Below are 25,975 nucleotides of genomic sequence, written 5' to 3'. Positions count from 1 at the left end.
ATGTTCATCACGGTTCCAGAAACTCCTATTATCTACCTGTTCTATTACCCTCCTCTCAGGGGGGCTTCTCGCCCTCTGGTCACAGCAGGCCTTGGTGACACATACCTGTGAGAAGGTCCTGCACTGAGCGAGTGTTTTTCGAATGCCTGCTCTGTGCCTGGCACCCAGGTGGGCACACAGAGAAAACACACCCTCTTCTCCCGGGGGGAGGCTAACAACGAAGAGACGGTTCACACACATGGGTAGCGGCAGCAGGTCAGCAAACAGCAGCATGCAGAGCAATCCCCGGAGATGCCGGGAGGGTGAACGAGACACTGAGCGATGACTGATCAGCCAACCAAACCACCACTGACGGTGTCCTAGGAACTCAGCCCTGTGCTGGAGAACGGAGAACATGGCATCACAGAAGGCCACGCCACACTCGTACCCGGGCACACACACGTGGGAGGGGGATGCAGGCCAGCTCTCTCGGTCACTCTGTTTGTGGTCGACATAGGGCCCCCACCGGACACACAGGGCCCCTCCTTGCAACAGTTCGAACCTGATGCAGCTGGGCTGGTCCCCTGCCAGCCACCCACTGCCATGCACTCAACGCGTCGCCCCGGCCAGCATGGGATGGTCTCAAATGAAAGCGGTGGGTTGGGAGACAGGTAGACTTCTAATGCAGGGACTTAGGTTAAGTCTGGTTACCTGTGTGCAGATTTGAGTGCTACTGACTTGAACATGTGTAACACTTCTCTTTTACAGCCTTTAAGCTGAAGGTCAGTTAACTTGCTACTGCTTTCCAAAGCACAAAGCCATAAGAATTCTCAGATCTTGGGCAAAAGATACAGCTTTTGATGGTCAAATGAACACAGCTACTTTGAGTGGGAAGAGTCAGCCAGACCTACCCGCCACGCACGCCGAGGCTGCCTGCACACCGCTCGCGGGACGAGTCTGCACGGAGAACGGGGGTTTACTCTGTCCCAAAAGTGAACCAATAATCTGCACACTGGCAGCAAAGTGTGAACAAATATACTTAGATATATTTAAAAGAATTTTAAAAACATTTCACAAAACATTTGTTGCCATAGGAATTTGTATTAGCAATAAATGCCCACATCAAAATTTAAACATTGTTCGACATAGGATCATCTGTACTAAGAAGTAATGCAACCGATCATGTAAACAGAGTGAGGCACACCTGCCGTCTCCTGGAGGAATCCCTTCCTTCCCAGGGTGGGAGCCGGCCCAGACAGTTTTCCAGGGGACCAATCAAGAAACTGCTACTTTCAGAGCAACAAAAATAAAAGCTTTTATTTGTTCATTTGAATATAAAACAGGCGTTATCACAGATGTACAAAGCTTACTGGTGGTTTAACATACGAGAAGGTTGCCGTCCTTCGCACATAAAAATTTTGTTTGAAACTGTGATTGGTTGAGTACATGAATTCTCTAACCAGTCACCACACTCTATGAAATAACGCTGCTAACATTCAACTGATAAAAGGGACGGTTTCCCTGGGGTAAAGTGTCAAGCAGGGTTAAATATATATAATAAACAAGCACCATGAGGAAGCCGCCCTGTTGGGTTAGGTCTGTGTTTCAATGTCCATTGTCTACCCTCCTCCTTTGTGCAAGCTGATCACACGGTTTTGTCTGACTTCAAAAGCACAAGGTCACAAGACAAACATTTGTTACATTCCCATGAGTGATTTATCTACAGTACGATCCCTACTACAGAACGATCCTTCTTTATTGCTGAAACGGGAGGACTTAAGTGTCTCCTCCCCTTGTTCTTGCACAGCAGAGCTTCGACCCCAGCCCCCCAACCCTCTGGACCTTAACTCTGACACCAGAGGTGACACCAGTGTGTTCACAGCCTCAACGCCTGGCCTGGGAAGCGGACGTGGGATGGTGAGGGCCACGTGGGCGGTGACCCGACTCGCTGCTTCCGGCCTCAGCTGGATTCACGAGTTATCCTGCGACTGTGTGTTCTACCCAGGGTCTTACCCGAAACCTTGACCCCCCCCTCCTTTAAACAAGGTGGGTGAGTGTGGGGAAATGACTTTTTTTCTGTGTGTGGTGGGTGGGGTTTTCCCCGAAGGAAGAAGAAGACTGTAGGAATGTGTATCTGAAGCATGTAGAGAAATATTCACAGGTAGCAATGGAGTCAAACAATATTGTAAAAGCCAAATGATTTGTGGTGACGGAAGGCTGCATCCCACATGCAGACAAATTTAAAAAAATACACCACTTAAATTTTTAAAAAACAATTCGCCTTGGATCTCAGAAGTCAAACAAAACTCTCTTTTTAGCGAAGGGCTCACTGCTGGCGCAGACATCAAAGGCAGATAAAGACAGCGCCTGGGGAGAAGGGGCCGAGAATCGGAGTCTGGCCCAGCGACAGTCTCGATCATGCACATCCAGCAACGAGAGCCACTGCAGGGCCATCCCGGGCAACCACCAGGGAAGTCACAGTTGGGGAGCTGACACCTCCTCTTGGCTGGACACGGACGGGCCGATTCGTGAAGGAGTGTACAGATGACCCTGGAAATGAGAAGACCTGGGAGGCAGCAGCTAGAGACTAAACTCAGAAACGTGTGGTCCACAGGTGGCAATGTGAAGGCAGCTGTGAAGGCAGCTGTGAGGCGTTCTCACTCTGGCCAGTGGCGCTGTGGGGGAGTCCCGGGCAGCGTGCGCGGCGCCCCTGTGGGTTTTGCTCACACGGGCTGGGGAAGCCCTGAGAGCCGGCCGAAGTGACGATCTCCTTGGCAAGTCTTTTCCTGAAAGCTGTTCTGAGCACTGTCCACTCCACACAGTGGGCGTCTGGGGGGTATCACTGCAACCGGGTGCCAGTGACCTCAGGAGAGCGTTCCTTTTCCTACCAAGGACCAGAAAAAGGGGACACTAACACAAATGATGAAAAACCTTGCGCAGCAAATTCTTGCAGCTCAGAGAACGGCGCCGGTGGCTGCCAGCCTCCCAAGCGTGCTCAGGGCCGTGAGCTCGTCCTGGGCACGCCATCCAGTGTCACCCCCACAGCACAGGGAACCGCAGGCACGGCTCGCCTCACATGCCTTCACCACCTTTGAGATAATTGTCAGTGACTTCACTTGCTGGTTTCTGGTTCTAGAAGAGATGCTTAGACTGGGCTCCTGGCAATCTGATCGCTCCCACCGGCAAAGCGGACGTGGGAGAGCCTCTCTGATCTACAGTACAGTGGAGGGGACACCATGCAAGTGACAGGTTCTGCATTTTAAACTTTAAAATCTCCTTTGTTCATTAGTGAATTTATGTTTCATATATATATATTTGTTGTGATACTATCCACGCAAGATAATACAACACTTTTTTTTATATTAGCAAACATTACAAGACTTTAATATTCTTGAATGTTTTTCTCTTTTATACTTCTAAAGAGATCAAAATAAATTAAACATTTTTGTACATAATTACATCTGAAGAAGTTAACTTATTTTATCTTTTTAGTTTAGTACAAAGATATCTGCAAGATAATTGCTGAAATACACCTTATTTATAATTTCTTCTCATTCTATGCTATGGCCGGAGGCCGCGTGTGGGCCCATATCTTCAGCACGTCTCTGACACAGAAAGCTGCGAACATCTAATTGGAAGGTGCTATTTGGAAGGTTTCCTCGTACCTCGGCAGACTTTCCTAAAAGGATGAGTTCTAGCAATGGCTTAAAGGAGTAACACGTCCATGTCATTAAGATGTCGTGACACATTAAAACAGAGAAAACAATGCTTTGTCAACGCTACATAAATCGTTTAAAAGAACCCATCTGGAGGGCAAATATTTTTTAATTGCTATTTTGGCTTAACAAAATACCACATTTACGAAGAAAGCACTTATTATCCAATAACTAAAAAAAAAAGTTTTGAAATGGGCTTTTCCAACAAACTGAAGGCAGTAATGCGAGGCCCTTCTGCGCAAACCTCGGTGGTCATTCACATTTCCGTTCTCCACGCCAGTCAGGACCGCTGTGGGAAGTCGCCTCCACTCCACTGCGTGAGACAGGTCGCGTTTTGGCGAATGTCGCCCTGCGTCTGCACACGTTAGTGACACTGAGAAAACCTTCTCCATCTCTAGGACAGTCTGCGGGAGCCGGAGGCCAGACTACATGTTGTAGGCCACGTAGATGGGGTCCAGCTGGTCGGCCAAGAACCCGTCTCGCAGGTGCATGCGCTGCTTCTCTCCCCGGGAGTTGATGGGGATGACGCCAATGTCCACCACGACCACCACCCCCACCACCAGGTAGTGCTCCTCCAGGACCACATTGGTCACCAAGGGGACCAGGTCCAAGGCTTCTTGCTCTGACCCATCAAGCTCAACCACAACCACCAACAAATTTGTCCAGGTGAACACAGCACTGGAAGAGAGAAAAAGTCATCACTATACAGCAAGGCTTTTATTTAACGACTGTTTTCTTTTCAAGAAGTTCCACTGGGTTCTTTCTGAACCTGCCTGAGCACCAACAGTCTCAGACATGTGGCCTCTCTGTGCCCATGTCCTTCAGCTCATGAACTGTCTCTCACTCCTGTCATTAGCTGTTCCCACCAGCCTGTCCTCACGGTGGCTGCTGCTCTTGCTCCGTCACCTCTGCACCCTCTGTCTGCTCCAGCTGCTGCGGAGGGCTGATGGGTGTAGCAGTGGCTCCTCCCTTCGTCTGCACACTATGACCCTAAGGATAGAGTCTATGTCCTGCCCTTGACCTCGGACCACATGCATATTGGACAGTGAGATGTGAGCAGAGACCGGAGAGCCCTGGGCTTTCTGACTTGGGCTGGGCTGACTTGCTTCTCCCACAGCAGAGGGTGACGTCTAGGAGGACATGAGCTACCAGCTTGCACCCAGCTGACCCACAGGCCTGGCCAAGCCGAGGTCAAACATTTTCACAGTCATCTGCAGACAAGGGGGCGCAATAACTGATTCCTGTTTTTGTAGCTATAACGCAGCATGAGCTAACCTGTACAGAAGATAATTCTTTGACAATGTCAAAGATTCACCCAAAAGCATTTTATTTGGGATCCTCCAAAAGGGGACGCACCCACAGTGTTTAGTCTATCCATTTGTAGAAGCAAAGTCGAGGGATTTACACTTTAAGCCACATTAACCTTATATGGTTGGGCTTTTACAAAGGGGTTAAGAACCTTAAAATTCATTGCCCTGGTGCCCACGGGCTGCTTGGCTGCAGAGGCCTGGAGGGCCCTGGGGAGGGGGCACAGGGAGGACGGGACCAGGCTCCAGGGCTCTGCAGTGGGCAGCTGGTAATCGCTTTTTTAGGGGGACACATAGATGGTTCTAAGTCAGCTGTGAGGAAGTATTTGGGAAAACTCACTCTTTTCTAAAAGTGAAAGTATGTCTATTAGAGAAAATGTGCATTTGTTTAGTATGACCACATGCATGTTAAAAGAAAAGACCATGGCACAGAACACATATGACGTCTCTCCTGGATCGGCACCACGACGGCGAAAGACCCTGGAAGGTGCCGCCGGTGCTGAGTGCACCAGACCCGGTCTCTGCAGCAGCGAAACACTGCTCTGCATGGCCCAGGTGAGCCCGCACTGTGAGTCTGTGAAACCACGGCTTGTATTTTAACATGCAATTGGTATGGTTTTTACATATAATCAGGTCTAACTTCACTATGACTTTTGAAATCCATGACACAGCTCCAGGAGTCAGGTGGATTCCCATACGTAGTGGGGGTGGTGAGGGGGCTCTGCTGGGAAGCTAAGGGCTGGGTGCTGGTCACTTTCGTCACCAGAGGTTTTCTAGGGGCCCATCATTTGTAACACAGGGGAAAGCTGATGAGAAGGGAAAGATTTGGTCGGCTGGACAACTTGACGGAGAAGTGGTTACATTACGTGGCACGGGTGTCACATCCTCCCTTCTCAAACCGGGGGCACGAGAGGAGTAGCCCAGAGGGAAGGCTGAGAGGGGAGATGGGCGGTGTGTGGCGAACAGTCTCCAGAGGACTGGCGCCCTCAGCATCACCATCATGCTTCTTTCCCTCTGGTGTCCAACGTGGACGTGGGTCAGTGGAGGCCAAACCCACCAGGTGAGGCCACACGGCAGGTGACAAGAGCAACGCTTAAGAAAGAAACTACAGTCATGGACTGGAAACCCACAAGGGGCATCAGGGAGCCATCGCCACAGATTTTTAAGATGGAAACGGTCCTTTTGCAACAAGGAGACGCACTAGAGGGAGGCCATCCAAGCCAGGCTTGATCACTGTCTTAGAAACACAAAAGGGGATGTGGCAACACAGTCACAGCTGTGTAGACGGAAACTGAGGCAGGCCCGGCCAGTCTCTGAGGGCCAGCTTTGTGGCTGCAAGAGTGGGACGCAGTGTCTGACCACAGCACCGCACACAGGTAATCAAACACTCTCCTGTCTCCGTCTCTCCACCTGCCCAGGCCTCTGTGTTCGGGCTCAGTGAGCGGCAACAAACACTGGCCTGCAATCAGCTAACAAGAGGTATGGAAAACCTCAGACCAATCCACTGCACCAGAAAAAAAGCCATGAGATTTGGGGCGTGCCTCCCTTGGGGCTCCTAACTGGAGCTGAGACCGGCCTCATCACAACTGCAAGTTTGGGGACCAAACGAAGGAACGAACCTTTGGCTGACAGTGCTGAACCACTTTCTTCTGTAAACACCATGTCAGGGCACCAAGCAACCTGAGAAAGCAGCCCTAGTGCAGGCCCTGCTACGGAAGCACCATCGACATACCCTTTTGCGTGGCCACCAAATGGCTGGGAGGGAGCCCAGCCCCTGGAAGGGTAAAACCCCAAGGGCCCACCCACGGGAGGGGGCGGGGTCTGGGATGGTGACCTACAGCAGCTGGTTTCAGTTGAATTCAGGGAATTCTGTCCTCTGACATCTAACATCTCCCCACATGTCACAATAACTATTACAGTCTTCGAGCTGGTGGACACAAAAGTGGTTTCTGTGCCTGTGTATGTACACAGTCTATTTTCTCCCTATATCCTGTGTTTTGTAAGCTAAAATCTAAATAGATGAGCACTCAGGCTCCTGGGAGATGCCACCTAACCATCTGTAGGTCATTCCCGGGAAATGTGCAATACACTGGCTTGACCTGCCACATTATTAACCCCTAAAGGTACAGGGTTATGCTCCAAAACGCGGACTGGACCCCACCGTTCCCAGTGCTGCACAGATTCTGTCCTTGCTCACCACTCTGTGACGCTCTTGTGGGCTCGAATGACGGAGGTCTCAATGTCTATGGGGTGGTACCGCATCCCACGCAGCTCCATGGCCTCGTCCAGGGCTCCCACCACGTACAGCGCATCGTGGCGCTCTGTGGAGGGAACAGAATACGTGTGAGAGTCACCAAAAAACTGTTCAATCCATGGACTCTGAAATGAGGAGATGTGGAGAAAAGGGTTCACTGAGCTGGGTGCAGCTGCTCCCTGTGCCCAGAGAGTTTACAGCCTGTGGCCTCAGGAATACCCTGGGGCAGCTCCATCCCCCATCCCGTAGGACCATAACTTTGCTCAGCAGTCCTTCAGCAGCACCTGGGTCCTGGACCAGCAGGGCACATGCCTTCATCCACACCGTGCACCCCCAAGTGGCCTGCTTAGGACATAGCCCAGCAGAGGTAAACCCAGTACCCTCTGATGGTCTCAGAATTACGACCTCACAGGAGGTCTTAATTTTGTTATTATGCCACATCTGGGTTTCTGATCATGTTCAGGAACAAAGATTTCCTTAGCTCCTGTGACCATCACATTTCTTCTCATTGGTCCTGCAAACCTTGGGACAAGGACAACCTGCAGCTGGTCCATCTTCCCTTAAAAGGAAGAGGCAAGCCCTTAACCTTCAGATGGTAAGAACATCAGGGTGATACTGAGGATGCGGTCCATGGATAAAACACCAGAACTAAGATCCCATTTAGGTCAGATGAAATGGAGGCATTTACCTGTAGCTTCTGAGCGTGGCTGTGTGGCAGGGGTGGGGCTGGGCAGGAGGGGCTGGGGGAGGGGTTCCTGCTGCTTACCCCACACCCCTCTCCCCACGGGACCAGACCTGCTGTGCCTCCTGGGAGGTCTGGATCACCACGGTCTCAAATCTCTAAGCTGAGCTCTTCCCAAGTTTAAATGTGATGCCAAAATGTTTTTGTGCCTTTCCCGCAAGTTATGCCGGTTTGGTCAGGTTAGTGTAGCTCCCGCCAGGCAGCTGTGTCCGAAAGCCTCAGTGACACCTAGAAACTCCTGTCCTGGGTGTGGGAACCCTAAACTCCAGACAGAGTTTCAGTGTTTGGGGGACCCGGCCCTTCTCCCACCCCTCTGGACTCTCACCTCCGTTTGCGTCTGTGAGCTCAGTTCTCCGCAGGAACCCCAAATAGCCTGTTCGTGCCCAGATGGTCTGGGTGTCCCCAAAACTTAATCTTGAGCTAAAATGATCTGACTGGAGGGACTCGTCTCCATAAATAGTGAAGTAACCGCTGGCGTTGTGGGCGCTGTGTACCCAGATCTGTGAGAGAAAACATGACTGGATAAGTCAACCGAAGCAGATGCCCAGGGACATCGGAAGTGTCCTTGGACTGCAGAAACAGGACGTCGTTGACCTCCGTCTGGTCTCTGGGGAGACACAGGTACCACAGTGCCCAATGACGTAAAGTGGCGTGGGAGCCTGCAGTTCAGCGAACAGCTGCACCATCTGCCCATTGAGAAGCCTATTAAAGCAGGTCGAGTGAGGATTTTTAAAATAAGTACATCAAAAGAGCAAAGTTGTACCAGTTTCCTTGTACTTATTCAAATGTAATGATTGTTTCCGAAAAGCAATCTGGAAACGTGTTTAAAAGTCTTCTATTTTTTCTCTGTCACCTGACTGTGTGCGTACTGTTGGAAATATATTGTGGCGGAACAGCACAGAACCAAACAAACTCTAGGAGGGAAAGCTCTCACGTCAAAACCGGAAACCGAAACAGCCGAGTGGGAGCCGTCTTGGAAAATGGGGAAAGCGATGTGTTGACTCAAGTGATGACCATGCAGGTCCTGCAGGATCACGGAAAATGCTAGAGGGAATTGGTCCATCCGTGAAGTTACTGAAACGTTCACACAGCTGTATGCTGTCCTGTCTATGCATGAAAAGAATCGGAGGAATCGGGGTGTTTACGGGAAAGACATTCGGGCTTGGCAGGTTCCATTATTTTGTTTACACTGAGAAGTAGTAAGTTCCTTGAAATCAGTGACGCTGTGGCATTTACACGGTCTCCTCAGCTCCTGGGACAGTGTCTGGCATGACGGGCACATGAGTGACCGTGACCAACCGAACAGATGGGAGGGACGCCATCTGATGAGGGCAGTGGAAACTGTGCTCTCTGATGAGATTTCCCCCGAAAACACATTCCCACTAAGGAAACCAGAGCGGTGTGGGTTCTTTCTGCCCCAGCACGCTGCTCCCACGCCCAAGCCGAGGCCACATGGGAGGCGGGGGAAGGCAGCAGCAGAGAACCACCCCCCAGGTGCCTGACACAGCAGCCTCTACCACCCAATTTCCATTTCACAAATGCAGTGAAAGGAACTCCCTAGGTAACAGCTGTACAGCACAGTCACCTCATTTCTAATCTTTACTTATGACTGAGGTTTGGGGAGGGCCAGAAAGCAGCCTGAGAGGGATTCTGGGAGTGAGCCATGGCTAGAACTCACCACAGTCACTTATTTGCTCAATTGCCACGTGCAGCTGTGGCACTGTGTGCTACTCCCGGAGCCGTGACAGCTGTGAGCAATAACAGCTGTGTTATTAAGACCTCACCTGCCGCAGCAGGTCTGTGTGTGGCTGGAGCACGTCCACAAGGAGGGACAGCTGATGGTCCTGGGCACTGACACCTGTGGCGGGGACGTCCCTGCTGGGCAGGAGTGGTCTGACCCAGTGCCCGAAGTGGGCTCGGCCTCGCAGAGGGAACCGGAGGGAAGGAACCACGTCTGCGTGGTGCAAGGAGGCCCTTTCCTGATGCCCCATTTTCCCTGCCCAGCAGGGACGTCCCTGGAATGTCCCTCCCAGGAAGAAGCTTGTCATGAGCCAAGCATACAGTATCACGTTGACTTCCTGAGAGAAGGAAACTGCTGTCATTTGCCTAACTGGCCTGCGGGTTGGTGAATGCTGTTAGGATTCCAGGTTGCAGAGGACACCCTCTGTACGCGTCTGTTACTTTCCTAACAGAGGCAGGCAAGTGGGAAACAAATGCAAGAGCTGCGAAAAGAGGGAACACGGTCCACGCAATTTTCTCTTTTCTGCTTTTTGATGAGAACTTAACCTACTGCCTTAAGGAAGCCCCGCTTGGTAATCCTGAGTTTTCATGGACTCATTTAAGCAGTAACGCTTATCTCAAGTTACTTCCCACCCAGTCAGTTGTGACTTATCCAACGTGACCAGAACGTGCATGGTGGTCAGTGGCACGGGCACCGTGGTCACTGGCGTCCCCGGGAGCAGGCAGTGTGTAGCAGAACAGATTTGGTCTCAGAGGCTCCATCTCCAGGAGGACACCCGCACTCACCTCACCCAGGTGCGAGTCTCCCAACGGTCCTTTTGTTTCTGGGTTGGCAATTATGATCCGAACCCCCGGGAGTATCTAGGTAGGAAGGAAGAACATCCTTGTCAGTAAACAGGCAGAGACCACGCAGCAGTCAACCCTGATCTCGCCTTCACCCCATATGTTCCTTTTCCTTTCTAAAATCATTTGGAAAGTGGTATGGCTTTAAATCAAAAGCATGTACCGTAGCATACGTAATGGCAGGGTAACATTTGCATTCCACTGTAATTACTGCAATCTTACAGCCTATGTAAAAGTGATCTGAAAATTAAGAATTCAAATAAAAGCATGATAAAGAATATAACCTAACACAGCCTGATGGTTGCAAATGTAGATAAAAATGTGCTTCTCTGGAGTGTAACCACACAGGGTGATCTGATCACAAATTCCTAAAAGGCGAGTCTTGCTGGGCAGTCAGGCCCTGGGCCTGTAACTTCTTCGGGAAGAGGTCTGTCTTTGCCTTAAGCAAGCCCTGTCCATTGTTCTTGTGCATCTAGGTTAGCATACCTGTGAAATGAGCATAACTACCCTGTTTCTCCTGCTGCTGCTGAGATGTGGAAACGATGGCTGGAGTTGCAGCAGCCACTAGAAGCCCAGAGGTGCCCTGGACACATAGTCCACACAGGGCAGAACGAGACAAAAGTGCTGGGGTTCCTACTGGCTTCATGGTCTCCTCCGCATGAGAGAGAGAACACCGAGCTCACTGAAAGCACTGCTATTTCGAGTTTCTGTGCTCATGGTCAAACCTAGTCCTGATACGCTACATTTAAGAAAACTTTTTGGAGAAAAAAATTCTATGAAATACATTTCTTAACATCTCAAAGCCTATATACATACACCCATTCTTATGTAGAAATGCCTATTTCTTCCTTTAATACTTACTTTTCCTGATTCCATAAGCGGCAAGCTGTGAGGGGACCCTCTTTCCACTAAGCGGACTCTACAAGGAGAAACAGAAGGTGTTACTGAGTTTCTTCTGCGCCACAGTCCCCTTTGTCCGCATTCAGCGCTTGGCCAAAGCCTGGGAGGCAGGTGGGGAACGTTGACCCTGTTCATCCACTGCAAAGACAGTTTACTCAGAAGTCAAAGGGAAAGTGGCCCCATAGCAGACGGCCGCTGCGCTCTGGCTCCTGGCCGCAGAGCGTGCAGGTGAAGTCCCAGTCCCCAAACCTGCAACATAATGGGGGCAGTGGTTCTGCATTAAACCAGGGTCACTCAGCACATGCAGCAAAGGAAAACAAATAAGGATTAACTGCACCCCGAAAAGAGTTGCCAATGGCCAGCGCCAGCTTGGTCCTGAGGCCTCACAGCTCTGCCGGGACAGGCCGTGGGCAGGGCCCGGGTCTGCAGCAGCACAGAACCCGCCGTCCGCACCGCGGGCAGTGAGCCAAGAGGAGAGGATGGCTAGTTCGGACAGCAGAACCTCTCTTCAGAAAAGAAACTCTTTTCCATTTAAAAGACATTTAATGGTAATGCAATCCTAAGACCTGCAGAGGACTGTGGTACTGGTCACACCCAGAGCTGACTAGATCCTTCTCAGCTGCATTATTTTTAACGTTTTATAGCCTCCATGACTAGTTTTATGTTTCTATCACATGACTACCTGACTGTGAAGCTGTTCAATAATCGGAAAGACAATTCTGAAAGAAAAAAGTGAAGGAGAAAGCGCTCGAGTCCTTGAAGACTACAGAGCAGATGCCGTTAGCAGGAGGCTGGGGTGCAGGGATGTGGATGGTGAGGGGCTTTCTCTGCACCAGCAGTTTCCGAGCACAGGGGCCCATCCTCCGCATTAGCATAGATCCTCCTCCTGAGTGATAAATGCTGAAAAGGATGTGTGTGTGTGTGTGTGTGTGTGTGTGTGTGTGTGTGTGTGTGTGTGGAGGGGGCCGGGGTGGTGGTGGACAACAAAGGAAGACCCTGAAAGCCACAGGTGGCTCATTGGGGCACCTTGAAGCCTCTCTGATACCCAAGAGGTGAGGTTCAGGGGGCGTGTGTGGATGACATTATTAGCAGGAGGCTGACAGACAGGGAAGCCCTGGGGCACTTGGGTTGGGTAGGTGCCCTGGGGCAGCAGGCTCTGGTCCAGGCCTCCAAGTGCTTGGCTACAGAAAAGCAGGAAAGGGCTTATTCAGAGAAAGGCAGCCCTGGCCCCCACCCAGCCTTTAATGTGGCTGTTGCTGGAGACAAAAGTGGCTGCCCCAGGGTGAGTCGCTGTGGGTGGGGGGCAGACACCTTCTCTTCATCAGGAGAATGGAGAGGAAACCCTGGAGCCCGAGGGGGTGCACCTGAGCAGCCGTGGTAGTAACTTGATGAGGTACAAAGAAGCACTCACTGGAGCAATTCTGGATCGGATGAAAACACTAATGCAATCTTTGGTGCCCGTCCCAAGGAAGACGATGCTGACAGTAGGAGATAAGGGCTATCAAAGAAAAACCACCCAGATTGTACATTCTACTTCAACTGTTCCAGAACTGCAAACAGGCTTAATGATGTAACCTTCAAAAACACAGTAAGTTTCCTCACTGAAGGTCATCAGTGAAATGATGTATAAGGAAACCCGTCTTCCTGCAGGACAGAGGAAGGGCACAAACAAGAGTGAAGCTTCTACAGCATATCATCAACGTTATCAAGAAACGGCACTGAATGAAACAGCCCCGATGTTATCAACACAGAACTAACAGAACCGAAACCTCTTTAGCACCGGGTGGCATTATGCCAATTTGGGGCGGGTACTGTGAAAAATTACCATGACAGTACCAGGTGGGACCCACGGAGCTTCAGCGGGTAGCAGCATCCCCTTGTGACGGATCAGCACCGTCAGCTAGCAGAGAGGCCTGCAGGATGCCTCGAAGGGGCTACTGACTCTCAAAGCCAGCAGCCCAGAAGGCCCGGCTGTCACGCTGAACTGAAACTGGGCTGGTTCTAGCATTCCAGTTCCACGAAGAGCCGGTGTCTGATGACCAGATGGCCAACTGTGGGTTCTGAGTAGAGGCAATTTGCTGCAGATGGAGAAAACAGCAGGGAAATCAGGCCAAACTGGCTGGGAAAACTATGAGCGAGTGCGGGCAGGGGTGAGGAAAGAGGGACAGAATGAAAGGCAAAGGGCCAGAGAGAATGGCTGGCTCCCACCGGCTCCCACTGGTGGACAGTCAGGCCTCTGTGTAGTGGGGCTGCTGTGTGAGTGGGGGCAGCTGGCCAGGGGCTGGGCTGGATGTCCTACAGAATGCAGGTGACTGGTCCAGGGAGAAAAACTCAGCCAAAAGTGAAGGCTTTTTTGGACAAGCGTTTGCTCTGCCAGCCGTCCACGTGTAGCCACACTACTGTAGGGCGTGAGAAGCCTCTGGCAGGCATTTTGGACTTGGCAGGTAGTTCTGGAAGCAGTACTGTGACCAGTGAGGAGACCTGGTTTAACCAGGCTGCTCAAGACAATGTCCCTGGACTTCATAATTAGCACCCAGGACACCAACGGCTGTTCCTTCTCTCCACCTGCCCGTGCCGGGTTTCTGCCGGGCCTGAGCCTGGCCAACGCAGGGAATGAGACATAGGCCCAGTTTGCCTTCAGGGGGTGGAGCCCTGGCCATGTCTGTCTCCTCTGCCCTCCCTCTGCCTTCAGAGTTCGTCTCATCTCCTGTCCTTCTCTGTACGTCCCACCGTCTCTGAGAAGGGAAGAGAGATGGCACTCAGCCGGGGGCTCAGCTGGAATGTGGACAAGAAGAGGAGACCTATGTTAAAGAACCACTTCTGCGGTCAGTGTGAACACAGTGTCGGAACGGATGCCGGGACCACTCAGGGTTGGTCCTGAGTGGAAAAGCTACAGATCCTGCCCTTCAGCCACATGAGAAGAAACAGAGCAAAAAGGAAAGAAACACCTCTAATAGAAAAAGGTAAAGACGTGTCTCCTAAAAGGGCTGGGGTGCATTGGGTTCATGGAGGGCTGGGAGTGGGCAGGGCAGCACGCAGTGACAGGGTGGCCCGGGTGAAGCCCTGCTTGTCCTCTGACCTCCTCAGGCTGGGAGACCATGGGCTGCTGGCAAGTCCAAGGAGCTCGAAACACAAAGTGCCCACCCAGTGCCCTGGCCAGGGGAGCTGTGAAGGGCGGAGGCGCTGTCACTAGCACTGCTCATTCCCAACAGTGTGTGAGCTTAGAACAAGGCTGCCTGCACTGGCGGGAGGCTGCAGAGGCAGGTTGCCCGAGGCCCGGGCCAGAGTGAGAGGACAGAAGGGGCTGCACCAAGGAGGGAGAGGACCAGACGGGACGATGCAAAGGCCACCCTGCCACCTGCCAGTGACTAGGCTTGGCTCCATCCTGCAGCGAAGGCAACTTGAACTACCGAATGGGCTCAGGCAAAGCGCTGAAAGAAGCCTTGTCTTCAGAGCAGTTACAGCCAAGATGGAGCCAACGACAGAGACCTGCTCTCAAGACTCAGGCTAGCCTGGCAGATTCTGCTTCTGATACTTCAGTCCCGTGACTGGGATCTCGCTGCCCCACACCCCCAGTGCCGGCCCAGCGGGCTCCTGGAGGAGGCGGGCCCCTCCCTTGGCTGAAGTCAGGGTCACATGGTGCACTTGCTTCTCCAGGCAGCCTCCTACTTGCTGTGCTAGTGTTTGAATGATGCCTCAAGCCTGGCTCTGTCTCACCCCCATCCATGACGTTTTTAACTCAGCTACAAACTCTGGAAATCCAAAAACACACTTTCCCCCATGGGCTGTTACGTGGATTTGATGTTCAGACTTTCTTTCGCCAGACTGGACGGGGAAATGGAAAGTTGGCATGGGGGACATGTGCCATTCGCTATAGAGTCCCTCACTGTGTTGTTGTCCCTGAACTGCTCCCCGCCCCCACCCGACCTGAATTTCACCTTGAAAGACTGCGGCCAGCATAGTAACGTGAAGGGTGTGAGCCCGGGCCACTACAGCAGGAGCTCTTTCTGCGAGGGTCTCCTCTGGCCTCATAGGGAGGGGTGGTGGTGCACCACCATCTCACCTCATCTCCAGTTCCCAACCCCCACCTGTCCACTAGGACTTTCACTGAAAGGAGACTAGTGCTTTTGCCCTCTGGGGATGGGCCCATTTTCTAACACTGCCCGTGTGGCCTGGTACCACCCACTGGCAGGGCATCCACCACAGCCCTGGTTCTGGAGACACGTGACAATCAAGAATCACTCTCTGCCCCAATGGGAGTGTTGGTGTTCCCACAGCTGCTGCCAGAGCCGGTCACTTCAGAATCACAGACAACAAGCCCTGTGTGGGCACGTCCCGGTGGATGTGGTCAGGAGGGCAAGGGGTGCCTGTCCTGCTGGCTGTGCTGCTGCCCAGCTGTGGGTGCTCCGTGGTCTCCCCTGACCTGCGGACGAGCGCCATCTGTGTCCTCGGTCGTCACAACCCACACAGTTACGCCAGACGCAGACCTGGCAGCGCACTAGGGCAGGAGGGGGACAGGACGCAGCAATCTACTCGGGCAAAATAAGGCCCAGCACACCATGGACGGGAGAACCAGCTGAGACTTTTAACCAAATATATGAAACAACATCTTCCAAAAATAACTTGAGGCATTTAAAAGACCAATAAAATATAACAAGATCATTTGAACAAGTTTTTTAGAATCCCAAAAGACGAGATGCTTTTGAATATTCAGAAAACATAGGTTAGGCCCTGACTGGTGTAGCTGGGTCGGGCGTCACCCTGCAAAGGGGAAGGTCACGGGTCTGATATCCAGTCAGGACACCTGCCTAGACTTCAGGCTCGTCCCGGTCGGGGCACCTGAGAAAGGCAGCCAATCGGTGTTTCCCTCTCATATCGATGTTTCTCACCCTGTCTTTCTTCCTCCCTCACCTTCTCTCTACAAATAAATAAAATCTTTAACAAAAAAGTGTAGTTAAAGTAGGTTCTGTGATTGGATTTTTAGGGACTGCTCAGCTTCCTGGCCACTAAGGCAAAGAGAATTAGATTTTACTGTCAAAGTTTGCATTTTAACATCTTGCCATTTCCTTTGCTGATCATTAGAAGCACAAGAAAGGAAATCACTCAAGGATAACAGACACCACACCTGCAAACCCACAACAGTAGCAAGACAACAAAACATGAGAAAAGAACCACTGCTGCTAAAGGAACCAGCGACAAAAGAACCAACCTGACAAAGGCTGCAGGTCGCATGGGGGCCAGCACGGGGTGCTCACACAGAGCTGCCAACAGCAGGTGTGTCGTGAAAGCCCAGCCCAGGTAAAGTCACCCTAAAATGACTGGTGACAGAAGAGCGTATCTAGCATAACAGCACTGTCCAAACAAAACACCGATGCACAGTGGGTGCCTTTTCTCTTAGAAAATCACAAATCTCACATGCCCTCCCCTCCACTTCCCCTCCCTCCCCAAGTCCAGACCTTTGTCAGTCTCTTTCCTTGTCCTTTTTTCAGGCTGAATGGAGTTCTGGGTCTTTTTCTTGGTGTTGGGTTCTGTTTGTGGACACCTGCTCGGGGGGTGTGGGCTGAGTGCCGTGAGGGTTCGAGGTGTACCCTCTCCTGGTTTTTGTCTCCTACATGTGCCCACCGGGCCCCACCCCAGGGCCGGCTGGCCAGAGGGGTTCCAGGTTCCACAACTGCTCAGGTTTTTAAGTGCTAGTCCTCAGCAAAGGAACCTTGTCACCTGAGGTCCTCATCAAACTCCTTAGTATTTGTATAGCAATGGGGAAATAAATTATTGAAGCTTCATGGCCACTCACAAGGTTTTGATGGCACATTCATTTGCAATACATTTAGAAAAAAACTTTCTTCAGGCATCCTTGGCTTTTTTAAAATTAACTTTAGAGAAGTTTTAGAGTCATAGTAACTTGAATGGAATGGACACACTTCCCACATCCCCAGCAGTAGGCACCACCTCGTGATGCAGGGACACCTTCCACCAGGACCATGCATCTGCTGTGGCCGGTGAGTCAAAGCTGGTACTTCATCGTTAACCGCAGTCCACACTTCAGTCATGCCCCCTCAGCTGTTGCCTAAAGACTTTCATTCTATATGGCAAATGGCATTTGGCCATCATGCCTTCTCAGCCCCTTAGGCCTGTGTCAGTTTCTCAGACTCCGTGTTTTTCATGAACTTGGCAGTTTGAAGAGATCTGGTGAGTTGTTTCGTGAGATGTTCCTCAGCTGAGATTATCTGATGTTTTCCTGTGGTTAAACCTCTGTTATGGGCTTTGGTAGGAAGACCACTGGCGTGAAGCCCTTCCCATCACATCCTGTCTGGGGCACATAATCAGTGTGACTCAGTGAGCTAACCTCGGGCTGCTCTGGAGACCACTTGCTTGTCAGGTGTCTCACTCCCTCAGTGTCACTCCTCGCCACCTGCCCACGCTGTCTTCTCCAGAAGGAGGTCTCTGTGCACGCTCATGAGGGCTTGGAGGGCCAAGTCTCCTGCTGTTGGGTGGCCAAGCTCAGGTCCTTGCAAACATGGATCTGAGACAAGGAGACACTAGTTCTGTATGGGCTGGCCTTCTAGGAGAGGTGGAAGAAATGTAGGGCTTTGGGCCGGCAATGTCTTTCCAGGGGGGCTGAATCCATCTGTGGAGACAGCTGGGCCGAACCCAATGCACAGAGTAGGGGCAGGGGTAACAAGGAGAGATCCTGAACATCTGAATCTTGCTTCCAGTCCCTTCTTGACACTGAGCTTGCTTCTACCCTTAGGGCACATCAGACTGTCTTTCCCTTCTACATCAATGCACACCTGTCAAAGTAGTTCTGAATTGTTCTTGTTGCTTCCCACCCTAAGGTCTTAACTTAGAGGGACCCCCTTTCCCTCTCTGACTGAGAATAGAAGACCTGAAAAATAACTCTAGATGTGATGCATTTATGAGCATTGTTTAAAAAATAAATTTCTATTTTAAAATTATAGACTACTTACAAAGTGTACCAAGAACACCCGTAATATTCCTTACCTGTATTCACATATCGCTAATAGTTTACTCCACTTACTTTATCATTAGCGCTTGCTCTCTTACACAACACACACAGTCACACACAATTTTGGGGAAGCATTTAAAGGTGCGCTGAATACACTGTGACCCTTCATTTCCAAGTATTTCAGTGTGCATTTCCTCAGAGGAGGGGTACTTATTTACACAGGGGCAGAAGCTACCAACTTCAGTGACCTGGCACTGATCCAGGACTTTCATCTGTAGTCTGTTTTCCAGGTTTGCCCATTGACCAAACAGCAGCCTTCACAGCATCCCTGTTTCAGGTACAGAGCCCAGCTGAGCTTCGGGTTTTGCATTTGGTTGGTAAGTGTTTTTAGCTTCTATTATTGAGGAACACTGACATTTTTGAAGAATACAGCCTCTGTCCTACAAAATATCATTTAAAAATCATGTAACTCAGGACTTCCGGCCAAGACGGAGGTGTAGGTGGAAACACTGTGCCTCCTTGCACAATCAAGTTTAAAGACAACAAAGTTTTAGTAACAAAAATGCACCAAAACACAGAAAATTGAACTGTACGAAGTCCAACAATAACAAACTGTTTGGCCAGATGGGTAAGAGGGGCAGAGTCAGCGGCTGGTGGAGTGACGTCGGTCAGGAAAAATTAGGCGGACAGACCCAGGCTCGAAGGCAGAGGTTGGTGGATCCCAGGCATGGGGTGGCAACAGGTGGACTCAGTGAGGGCACAAGGCAGCTGGCTGACCGTGGTCACGCATTTGTGCGCAGATAAACTAGGCGAAGGAGCAAGCAGTGAGACAGGCCACGCAAGCTAGGGCCCCAGCGATGGGAATTAAAGCCTAAAAGCACCAACTGGAAAAACTTTTGGGGTCGAGGTGCCGGGCAAAGCTCCCAGGCTCACAGAGAGTTTGTTGGAGAAACCCACAGGGTCCTGGAGGGTGCACAAGCCCACAAACCCGGGAGCCGGCACCAGGGAGGCCGGGTTTGCTTGTGGGAAGCAGCAGAAGGGACCAAGATCCAAGAGAGAAGAGAACAAATGGCATTGCCTCTCTCTGATCCCACCCCCACATACTGTGTCACAACCCAGTGACTGGGTGGCCCCACCATGGTGAACACCTAAAGCTCTGCCCCTCATATGTAACAGGCGCAAACAGACCATGGCTCAAAAACAGCTCAAAGCCCCAGAGCCTATAATTCTAAGCAACCAAGAGATAGCCAACCTATCAGATGCACAGTTCAAAATACTGATGATCAGGATGCTCACAGAACTGGTTGATTTTACTCACAAATTAGAGGAACAAATAAAGGCTAAAATAATTGAAATGAAGGGAAATGTATAGGAAACCAATAATGATGGAAAGGAAACTGGGACTCAAATCAAGGGAGTGGACCAGAAGGAAGAAAAAAATGACCAAACAGAAAACAATGAAGAAACAAGAACTCAAAAAAAGCGAGGAGAGGCTTAGGAACCTCCAGGACATCTTTAAATGTTCCAACATCTGAATTATAGGGGTACAAGAAGGGGAACAGGAACAGCCACAAGTGGAAAACTTATCTGAACAAATAATAAAGGAGAACTTCCCCAGTTTGGCAAAGGAAATAGATTTCCAGGAAATCTAGGAAGCTCAGAGAGTCCCGAAGAAGTTGGACCCGAGAAGGAACACACCAAGGCACATCATAATTACATTAGTCAAGATTAAAATGAAGGAGAGAATCCCAGCAGCAGCAAGAGATAAGGGGACAGTCACCTACAAAGGAGTGCCCATCAGACTGTCAGCGGATTTCTCCAAAGAGACCTTACAGGCAAGAAGGGGCTGGAAAGAAGTATTCCAAGTCATGAAATCCAAAGACCTTCATCCAAGACTGCTTTATCTAGCAAAGCTTTCATTTAGAATGGAAGGGCAAATATAAAGTGCTTCTCAGATAAGGTCAAGTTCAAGGAGTTCACTATCACCTTATTATATAAAATGTTCAAGGAATTTATCTAAAAAAAGGAAGATAAAAATATGAACAGTAAAAAGACAGCAAACTCACAGTTATTAACAACCACACCTAAAACAAAAGCAAACTAAGAGGACAGTTACATCGGGAGCAGAACCAAGAAATGGAGATCACATAGAGGGTTAGCAATAGGGGAGTGGGAGGAAGAGGAGAAGGGGGAGAAGGTACAGAGAATAAGTAGCATAGATGGTAGGTAGAAAATAGACAGTGGGGGAGGGCAAGAATAGTATGGGAAATATAGAATCTAAAGAACTTGTGATACATGGACATAAACTAAAGTGGGGGGAATGGTGGGGGAGGGGGTGTGCAGGGTGGAGGGGAATGAAGGGGGGAACAGGACAACTGTAATGGCATAATCAATAAAATATATTTTTAAAAAAATCATGTATCTCAAAATGGAGAAAAGACCCAAATGTAACAGCTAAAGCTATAAAAACATTAGGAGAAAACACAGGGCAAAAGCTTCATGACACTGGATTCAGTAAACATTTCTCAGGTATGACACCAGGAAAAGCAAAATGTGGATTACTTGAACTTCATCAATGTTGAAAACTTCTCTGCGTGAAAGGTCAAGTCAACAGTGTGAAAAGGTAATCTATGGAATGAGAGAAAATATTTGCAAATCATGCATTTGATAAGGGATTATTATCCAGAATGTCTACAACAACAAACAACCCAATTTAAATAATGGGAAAGGGACTTTAAAAGACATATCTCCAAAGAAGATACATGAATGGCCACTAAGGACATGTAAAGATGCTCAATATCACTAATTATTAGGGAGATGCAAATCAAAACCTCAATGGGATACTACCTCACAACCATTAGGATGGCTGCTATTAAAAAAAGGAACAAATCAGTAAATAACAAGTGTCGGCATGGATGTGGAGAAACTGGAACCCTTGTGCACTAGTGGTAGAAATGTAAACTGGTGCAGTCATTGTGGAAAAAAGTATGAAGGCTCCTTAAAAAATTAACAATAGAATTACCACGAGATCCAATGACTCTACTTGCAGTTAGAGATTCAGTAGAACTGAAAGCACAGCCTAGAAGAGATAGTCCCACCCCTGTATTCATAGCAGCATCAATTACGACAGCCAAGGTGGAAACAACACAAGTGTCCAACAGATGAAAAAATAAACAGAATGTGGTTTACACAGACAGTAGAATAGTATTCAGCCTTAAGAAGAAGGAAATTCTGACACATACTTCAAGATGGAGGAACCTTGAGAACATTATGCAAAATGAAACACACAAATCATGAAAGGACAGATGCTGACAATTCCATGTGTGAAGTACCTGGTGTGGTCAAATTCAGAAAGACAGAAAGTGAGCCTGGGTGCCAGGGTTGGGGCAGGGGGATGAGCAGTCAGGGTTTAACAGGCAGTTTCAGTTTGGGAAGGCAAGACAGTTCTGACATGGATGGTGGTGATGGCTGCACAAAAATGTGGATGCCATCAACGCCACTGAAGTGTACACTTAAAAAATGGTTAAAATGGTAAATTCTATGATATGAGTATTAGGATTTTTAAAATTCTTTAGACATCAATTTGGGGTTCTCCGGCATTTCCTCAAGAATCTACAACCAGGTTCTTGGCAGAGTTGCTACAGAGGGGATTTTATGTTCTCCTGGGATCCTATCTGAAAGCTCAACAGTCTATATGCTCCTACGGGTTTTATTTCTACTTGTCAATTCTTTGGTCCCTTTAACAGAACATTCTCACACACAATAACAAAAGAGAATGCCACTTAAAAAATTTGCATGCCTTTCTTCCCTTAGCTTGCAGCTCTCCTGTGTAATGGGAGTGAGGAGGTGAGGAAGAGAGTTGCACATAACTTTCACAGGCAGACGTGACAACGCCAAGCAGGGCAGAAGCTAAGCCATTATTTCATGGCATGTGTCACATGCCATCCCTGAGCCCTGTCCCTGTCTGCTGCAGAGGGAGTCTTCACACCAGCCCTGGGCAGAAAGCCAGTCTCATGTCTGAGCAGGCCACTGGCTCCTTTTCCACCAAAACTACTCCAAAAGAATTAGCTTATTTAAGCAAAAAGATGTTTGATTTCAATAAACCTAGGATTCATTTATTTTACAATAATTTTCACTTTAGCTCTGGCTGGTGTGGCTTAGTGGACTGAGTGCTGGCCTGAGAACCAGGGGGTCACCAGGTCGATTGCCGGTTGGGGCACATGCCTGGGTTGTGGGCCTGGTGGCAACCAACCAATGTCTCTCTTACACACTGAGGTTTCCCCTCCTCTCTTTCTCCCTTCCTTCCCTTCTAAAAATAAATAAGTTTTAAAAAATTTTACTTTATAACAGATTGACATGTAACAGCCACATTTAAAAAATTAGGACATTTTCCTTGGGTTTACATCGATAAATGAAAAGCAGTTAAGTTCTACAATCAAATGGCACCTGGGTCTTTGCTGTGGAGGCTTCTCTACTGACGCTAAGAGCAGACAACCTAGCGGGGTCTGCAGATGGAAGCTGAGCTAGAGGGCCAGTAGGGGAGAAAGAGGGTGTTCACAGACCTTCATCTTCTATCTGCTGCTCTATTTTCATTTGGTATCTACCAACACGTACAATTGACCATTTCATTTTAAGAAATGCAACATGCTTCTGTAGAAGAAGAGAATGAGGAAGAAAAGAGACTAAAGATGATGGATGCAGCATGTTGCCCAACACAGGATGGAGTTTTATTTCTGGTTGAGAATAGGGTTGGTGGAATTAAATAGCAGTTTTTGTCCCAGAGACACCCCTACTGGTGCTAGGGGGTGGTGACTATACTGTCCAAAATGTTGCCTGCTGTTGGATGTATGAGACCTCATTGCTGGTAGAAGAGGCCATTAGTGAGGAACTTCCCTCTAGAGATACTTCGAGTGCTTTGCCCTGGACTTCAGGCTCCACTGCGATGTTGGCCCCCACATTGAGAATCAGAACTCATGCCACTATCTGGACCAGATCCACTGGGCAGTTTTTGAAAACCTGAAGATGCTGAACCACTGCTGGGTGTCAAGTGGACCCTTGCTCCTTCATGCAACTGGGTCCTGACAATGTAGATGTCAATCTCTTCCTGCTGCCTCTGTCTCATGCTCTAGAGAGGTCCGTTAGGCCTTAAACTGCACTACAGAAACACCTTGCCCACCTCCTGAAAATGATAGGATGCTGCCCTCAGCCTGACCCCTTCCTTGGGTGTCCAGCCAGGGTGAGTGGTGGCCGGGGGTGTGCAGCCCCTGGACACAGGCAGGTGCTCGACTTCCTGCACAGCATGTCCAGGAGGGCTGTGGTCCACCTGACCACAGAGAAGCATATCTCATAATGATAAATCAGGACACTAGTTTACAACTTTGTCTAGAAATGGGAATTTTAATATGTCTGAGACAGTAGTCTGCAGTGGAAGATCCTTTAGGGCACAAGCTTTCTGGGAACAGATCCCTCCCCAGTCACAGCAAACATGGGACTAGCAACAGCCACGGCTGTGAGATCTGACATCTGATTTTAGAGTTAGGGTGGCCAGAGTTAGAAAACAGAATCTGGGACACCTGGTTAGAAGTGCATTTCACATCAATGATGAAAATTTTGTCAAGTATATCTCATGCATACTTGGGATATAGTTGTAATAAAAATTTATCTCCTATCTGAAATTCAAATTTAACTGGCTGTTCTGTATTTTATCTGCAGCCCCAATTTAGAGGATTTGGTAGAGATCTTTGGAATAAGCTTTAAAAGAATAAACCAGTAGGGAAAAAAGGAACATATTGTAGGTATATTTTACTGATTATGCTATTATAGTACTCCCAATATTTTCTGCCCTTTATCCCCCCCATCTATCCTGCACCCCCCCACCCCCTGGCCTTCCAGAATTCCTCCCCCATCCCTTAGCTCATGTTCATGGGTTGTACATATACGTTCTTCAGCTTCTCTGTTTCCTCTATAATTCTTAATGTCTCCCTACTTTATGCCTACAAATTATGCTTCATATTCTCTGTGCTTTTCCCCCACCCCATTCATCCCTCCCCTTCCCCACTGAAAACCCTCCATGTGATCTCCATTTCTCCAGTTCTGTTCCTGTTCTAGTTGTTTGCTTAGTTTTCCTTTTTGCTTTTAGGTTCAGTTATTGATAGTTATGAGTTTGTTGTCATTTAACTCTTCATAGTTTTCCATCTTCTATTTCTTAGATAAGCCCCTTCCATATTTCATATCATAAGGGCTTGGTAATGATGAGCTCCTTTAACTTGATCTTATCTGAGAAGCACTTTATATGTCCTTCCATTCTAAATGATAGCTTTGCTAGAGTAATCTTGGGTGTAGATCCTTGCCTTTCATGATTTGGAATATTTCTTTCCAGCTCCTTCTTGCCTGCAAGCTTTCTTTTGAGAAATCAGCTGATAGTCTTCTGGGAACTCCTTTGTAGGTAATTGTCTCCTTTTGTCTTGCTGCCTTTAAGATTCTTTCCTTATCTTTAATCTTGGGTAATGTAATTATGATGTGCCCTGGTGTGTGCTTCCTTGGGTCCAACTTCTTTGGGACTCTCTGGGCTTCCTGGAAGTCTATTTCCTTTGTCAGATCGGGGGAGTTGTCCTTTATTTGTTCAAATACGTTTTGAATTTCTTGCTCTTCCCCTTCTTCTGGCACCCGTATGATTCAGATATTAGAATGTATAAAGTTGTCCCAAAGGTTCTTAAGCCTCTCCTCATTTTTCTGAATTCTAGTTTCTTCATTCTATTTTGGCTGAATGTTTCTTTCTTCCTTCTCCTCCAAATTGTTGATTTCAGTCTCGGTTTCCTTTCTTTCACTGTTGGTTCCCTGTATATTTTTCTTTATTTTACCTAGCATAGCCTTCACTTTTCCCTCTATTTTGTGACCATACTCAACCATATCTGTGATCATCCTGATGACCAGTACTTTGAACTCTGTATCTGACAGGTTGGCTATCTTTTTGTCATGCAGTTGTTTTTCTGGAATTTTGATCTGTTCTTTCATTTGGGCCATATTTCTTAGTCTTGGCCCACGTGTTACAATGTAAGAAGCAGAGACTTAGGTATTCACCAGAGCAGAGCAACCCATGCCCCTGCGTTGTGGCACTGTATGTGATTGACACAATAAAGAGAATCATAATCTTTTTGCTGGTGGAGGGTCTTGCCTTCAATGTGTAAAAATATGCAATATCTGTGAAGTGCAGTAAAACAAGGTTTGCCTATACAGCTCAAGTTAAGAAGACAAAAGACCCAGGTTTTTTTGAAAAATGAGAATAGTGACAAGAAAGAGATCGGCTCTCCTGTCTCACCTCCTCCCCCACTGATTCTTTGGAGCAGATGAGCCCTCTTCCACCTTTCTGGGTGGTGGGGAATGGAGGAGCAAGTTCTCCATGGGGAAGACACCACCCCACCATGGGTAGCACAATCCTCGTACCCATCCTACTCCCAGGGACAGCTCCCATTCCTGCTGGCACCGCATGGGTCCCTTGAAGGTTGGTTTTAGTGTATCCATTCTGAG

At 49.0% G+C, this 25,975-nt stretch overlaps 1 protein-coding gene across 4 annotated transcripts in view; it reads right to left on the bottom strand.

Moving 5' to 3' along the window:
• Positions 1-1,269: 1,269 nt before the first annotated feature.
• The window catches only part of DIP2C (DIP2 acetate--CoA ligase C (putative)), a 438,780-nt gene continuing 414,074 nt past the window's right edge, over positions 1,270-25,975 (bottom strand). For all 4 annotated transcript variants that reach the window (XM_037031859.1, XM_037031860.1, XM_037031861.1 and 1 more), the window contains 5 exons: positions 11,443-11,500; positions 10,525-10,599; positions 8,324-8,498; positions 7,200-7,323; positions 1,270-4,373 (listed from right to left, as the gene is read on the bottom strand). In XM_037031859.1, the coding sequence (XP_036887754.1) occupies positions 4,121-4,373; positions 7,200-7,323; positions 8,324-8,498; positions 10,525-10,599; positions 11,443-11,500 (685 nt within the window). In that variant the 3' untranslated portion in view covers positions 1,270-4,120. The remainder of the gene's footprint in view (positions 4,374-7,199; positions 7,324-8,323; positions 8,499-10,524; positions 10,600-11,442; positions 11,501-25,975) is intronic.

Source organism: Sturnira hondurensis, unplaced genomic scaffold, assembly GCF_014824575.4.
Source record: "Sturnira hondurensis isolate 20B ecotype Veracruz unplaced genomic scaffold, ASM1482457v3 Scaffold0021214, whole genome shotgun sequence".
NCBI classification, from domain to species: Eukaryota; Metazoa; Chordata; class Mammalia; order Chiroptera; family Phyllostomidae; genus Sturnira; species Sturnira hondurensis.
Note: the sequence above shows the minus strand (reverse complement) of the source record. Positions and strands in the feature narration are given on the sequence as shown.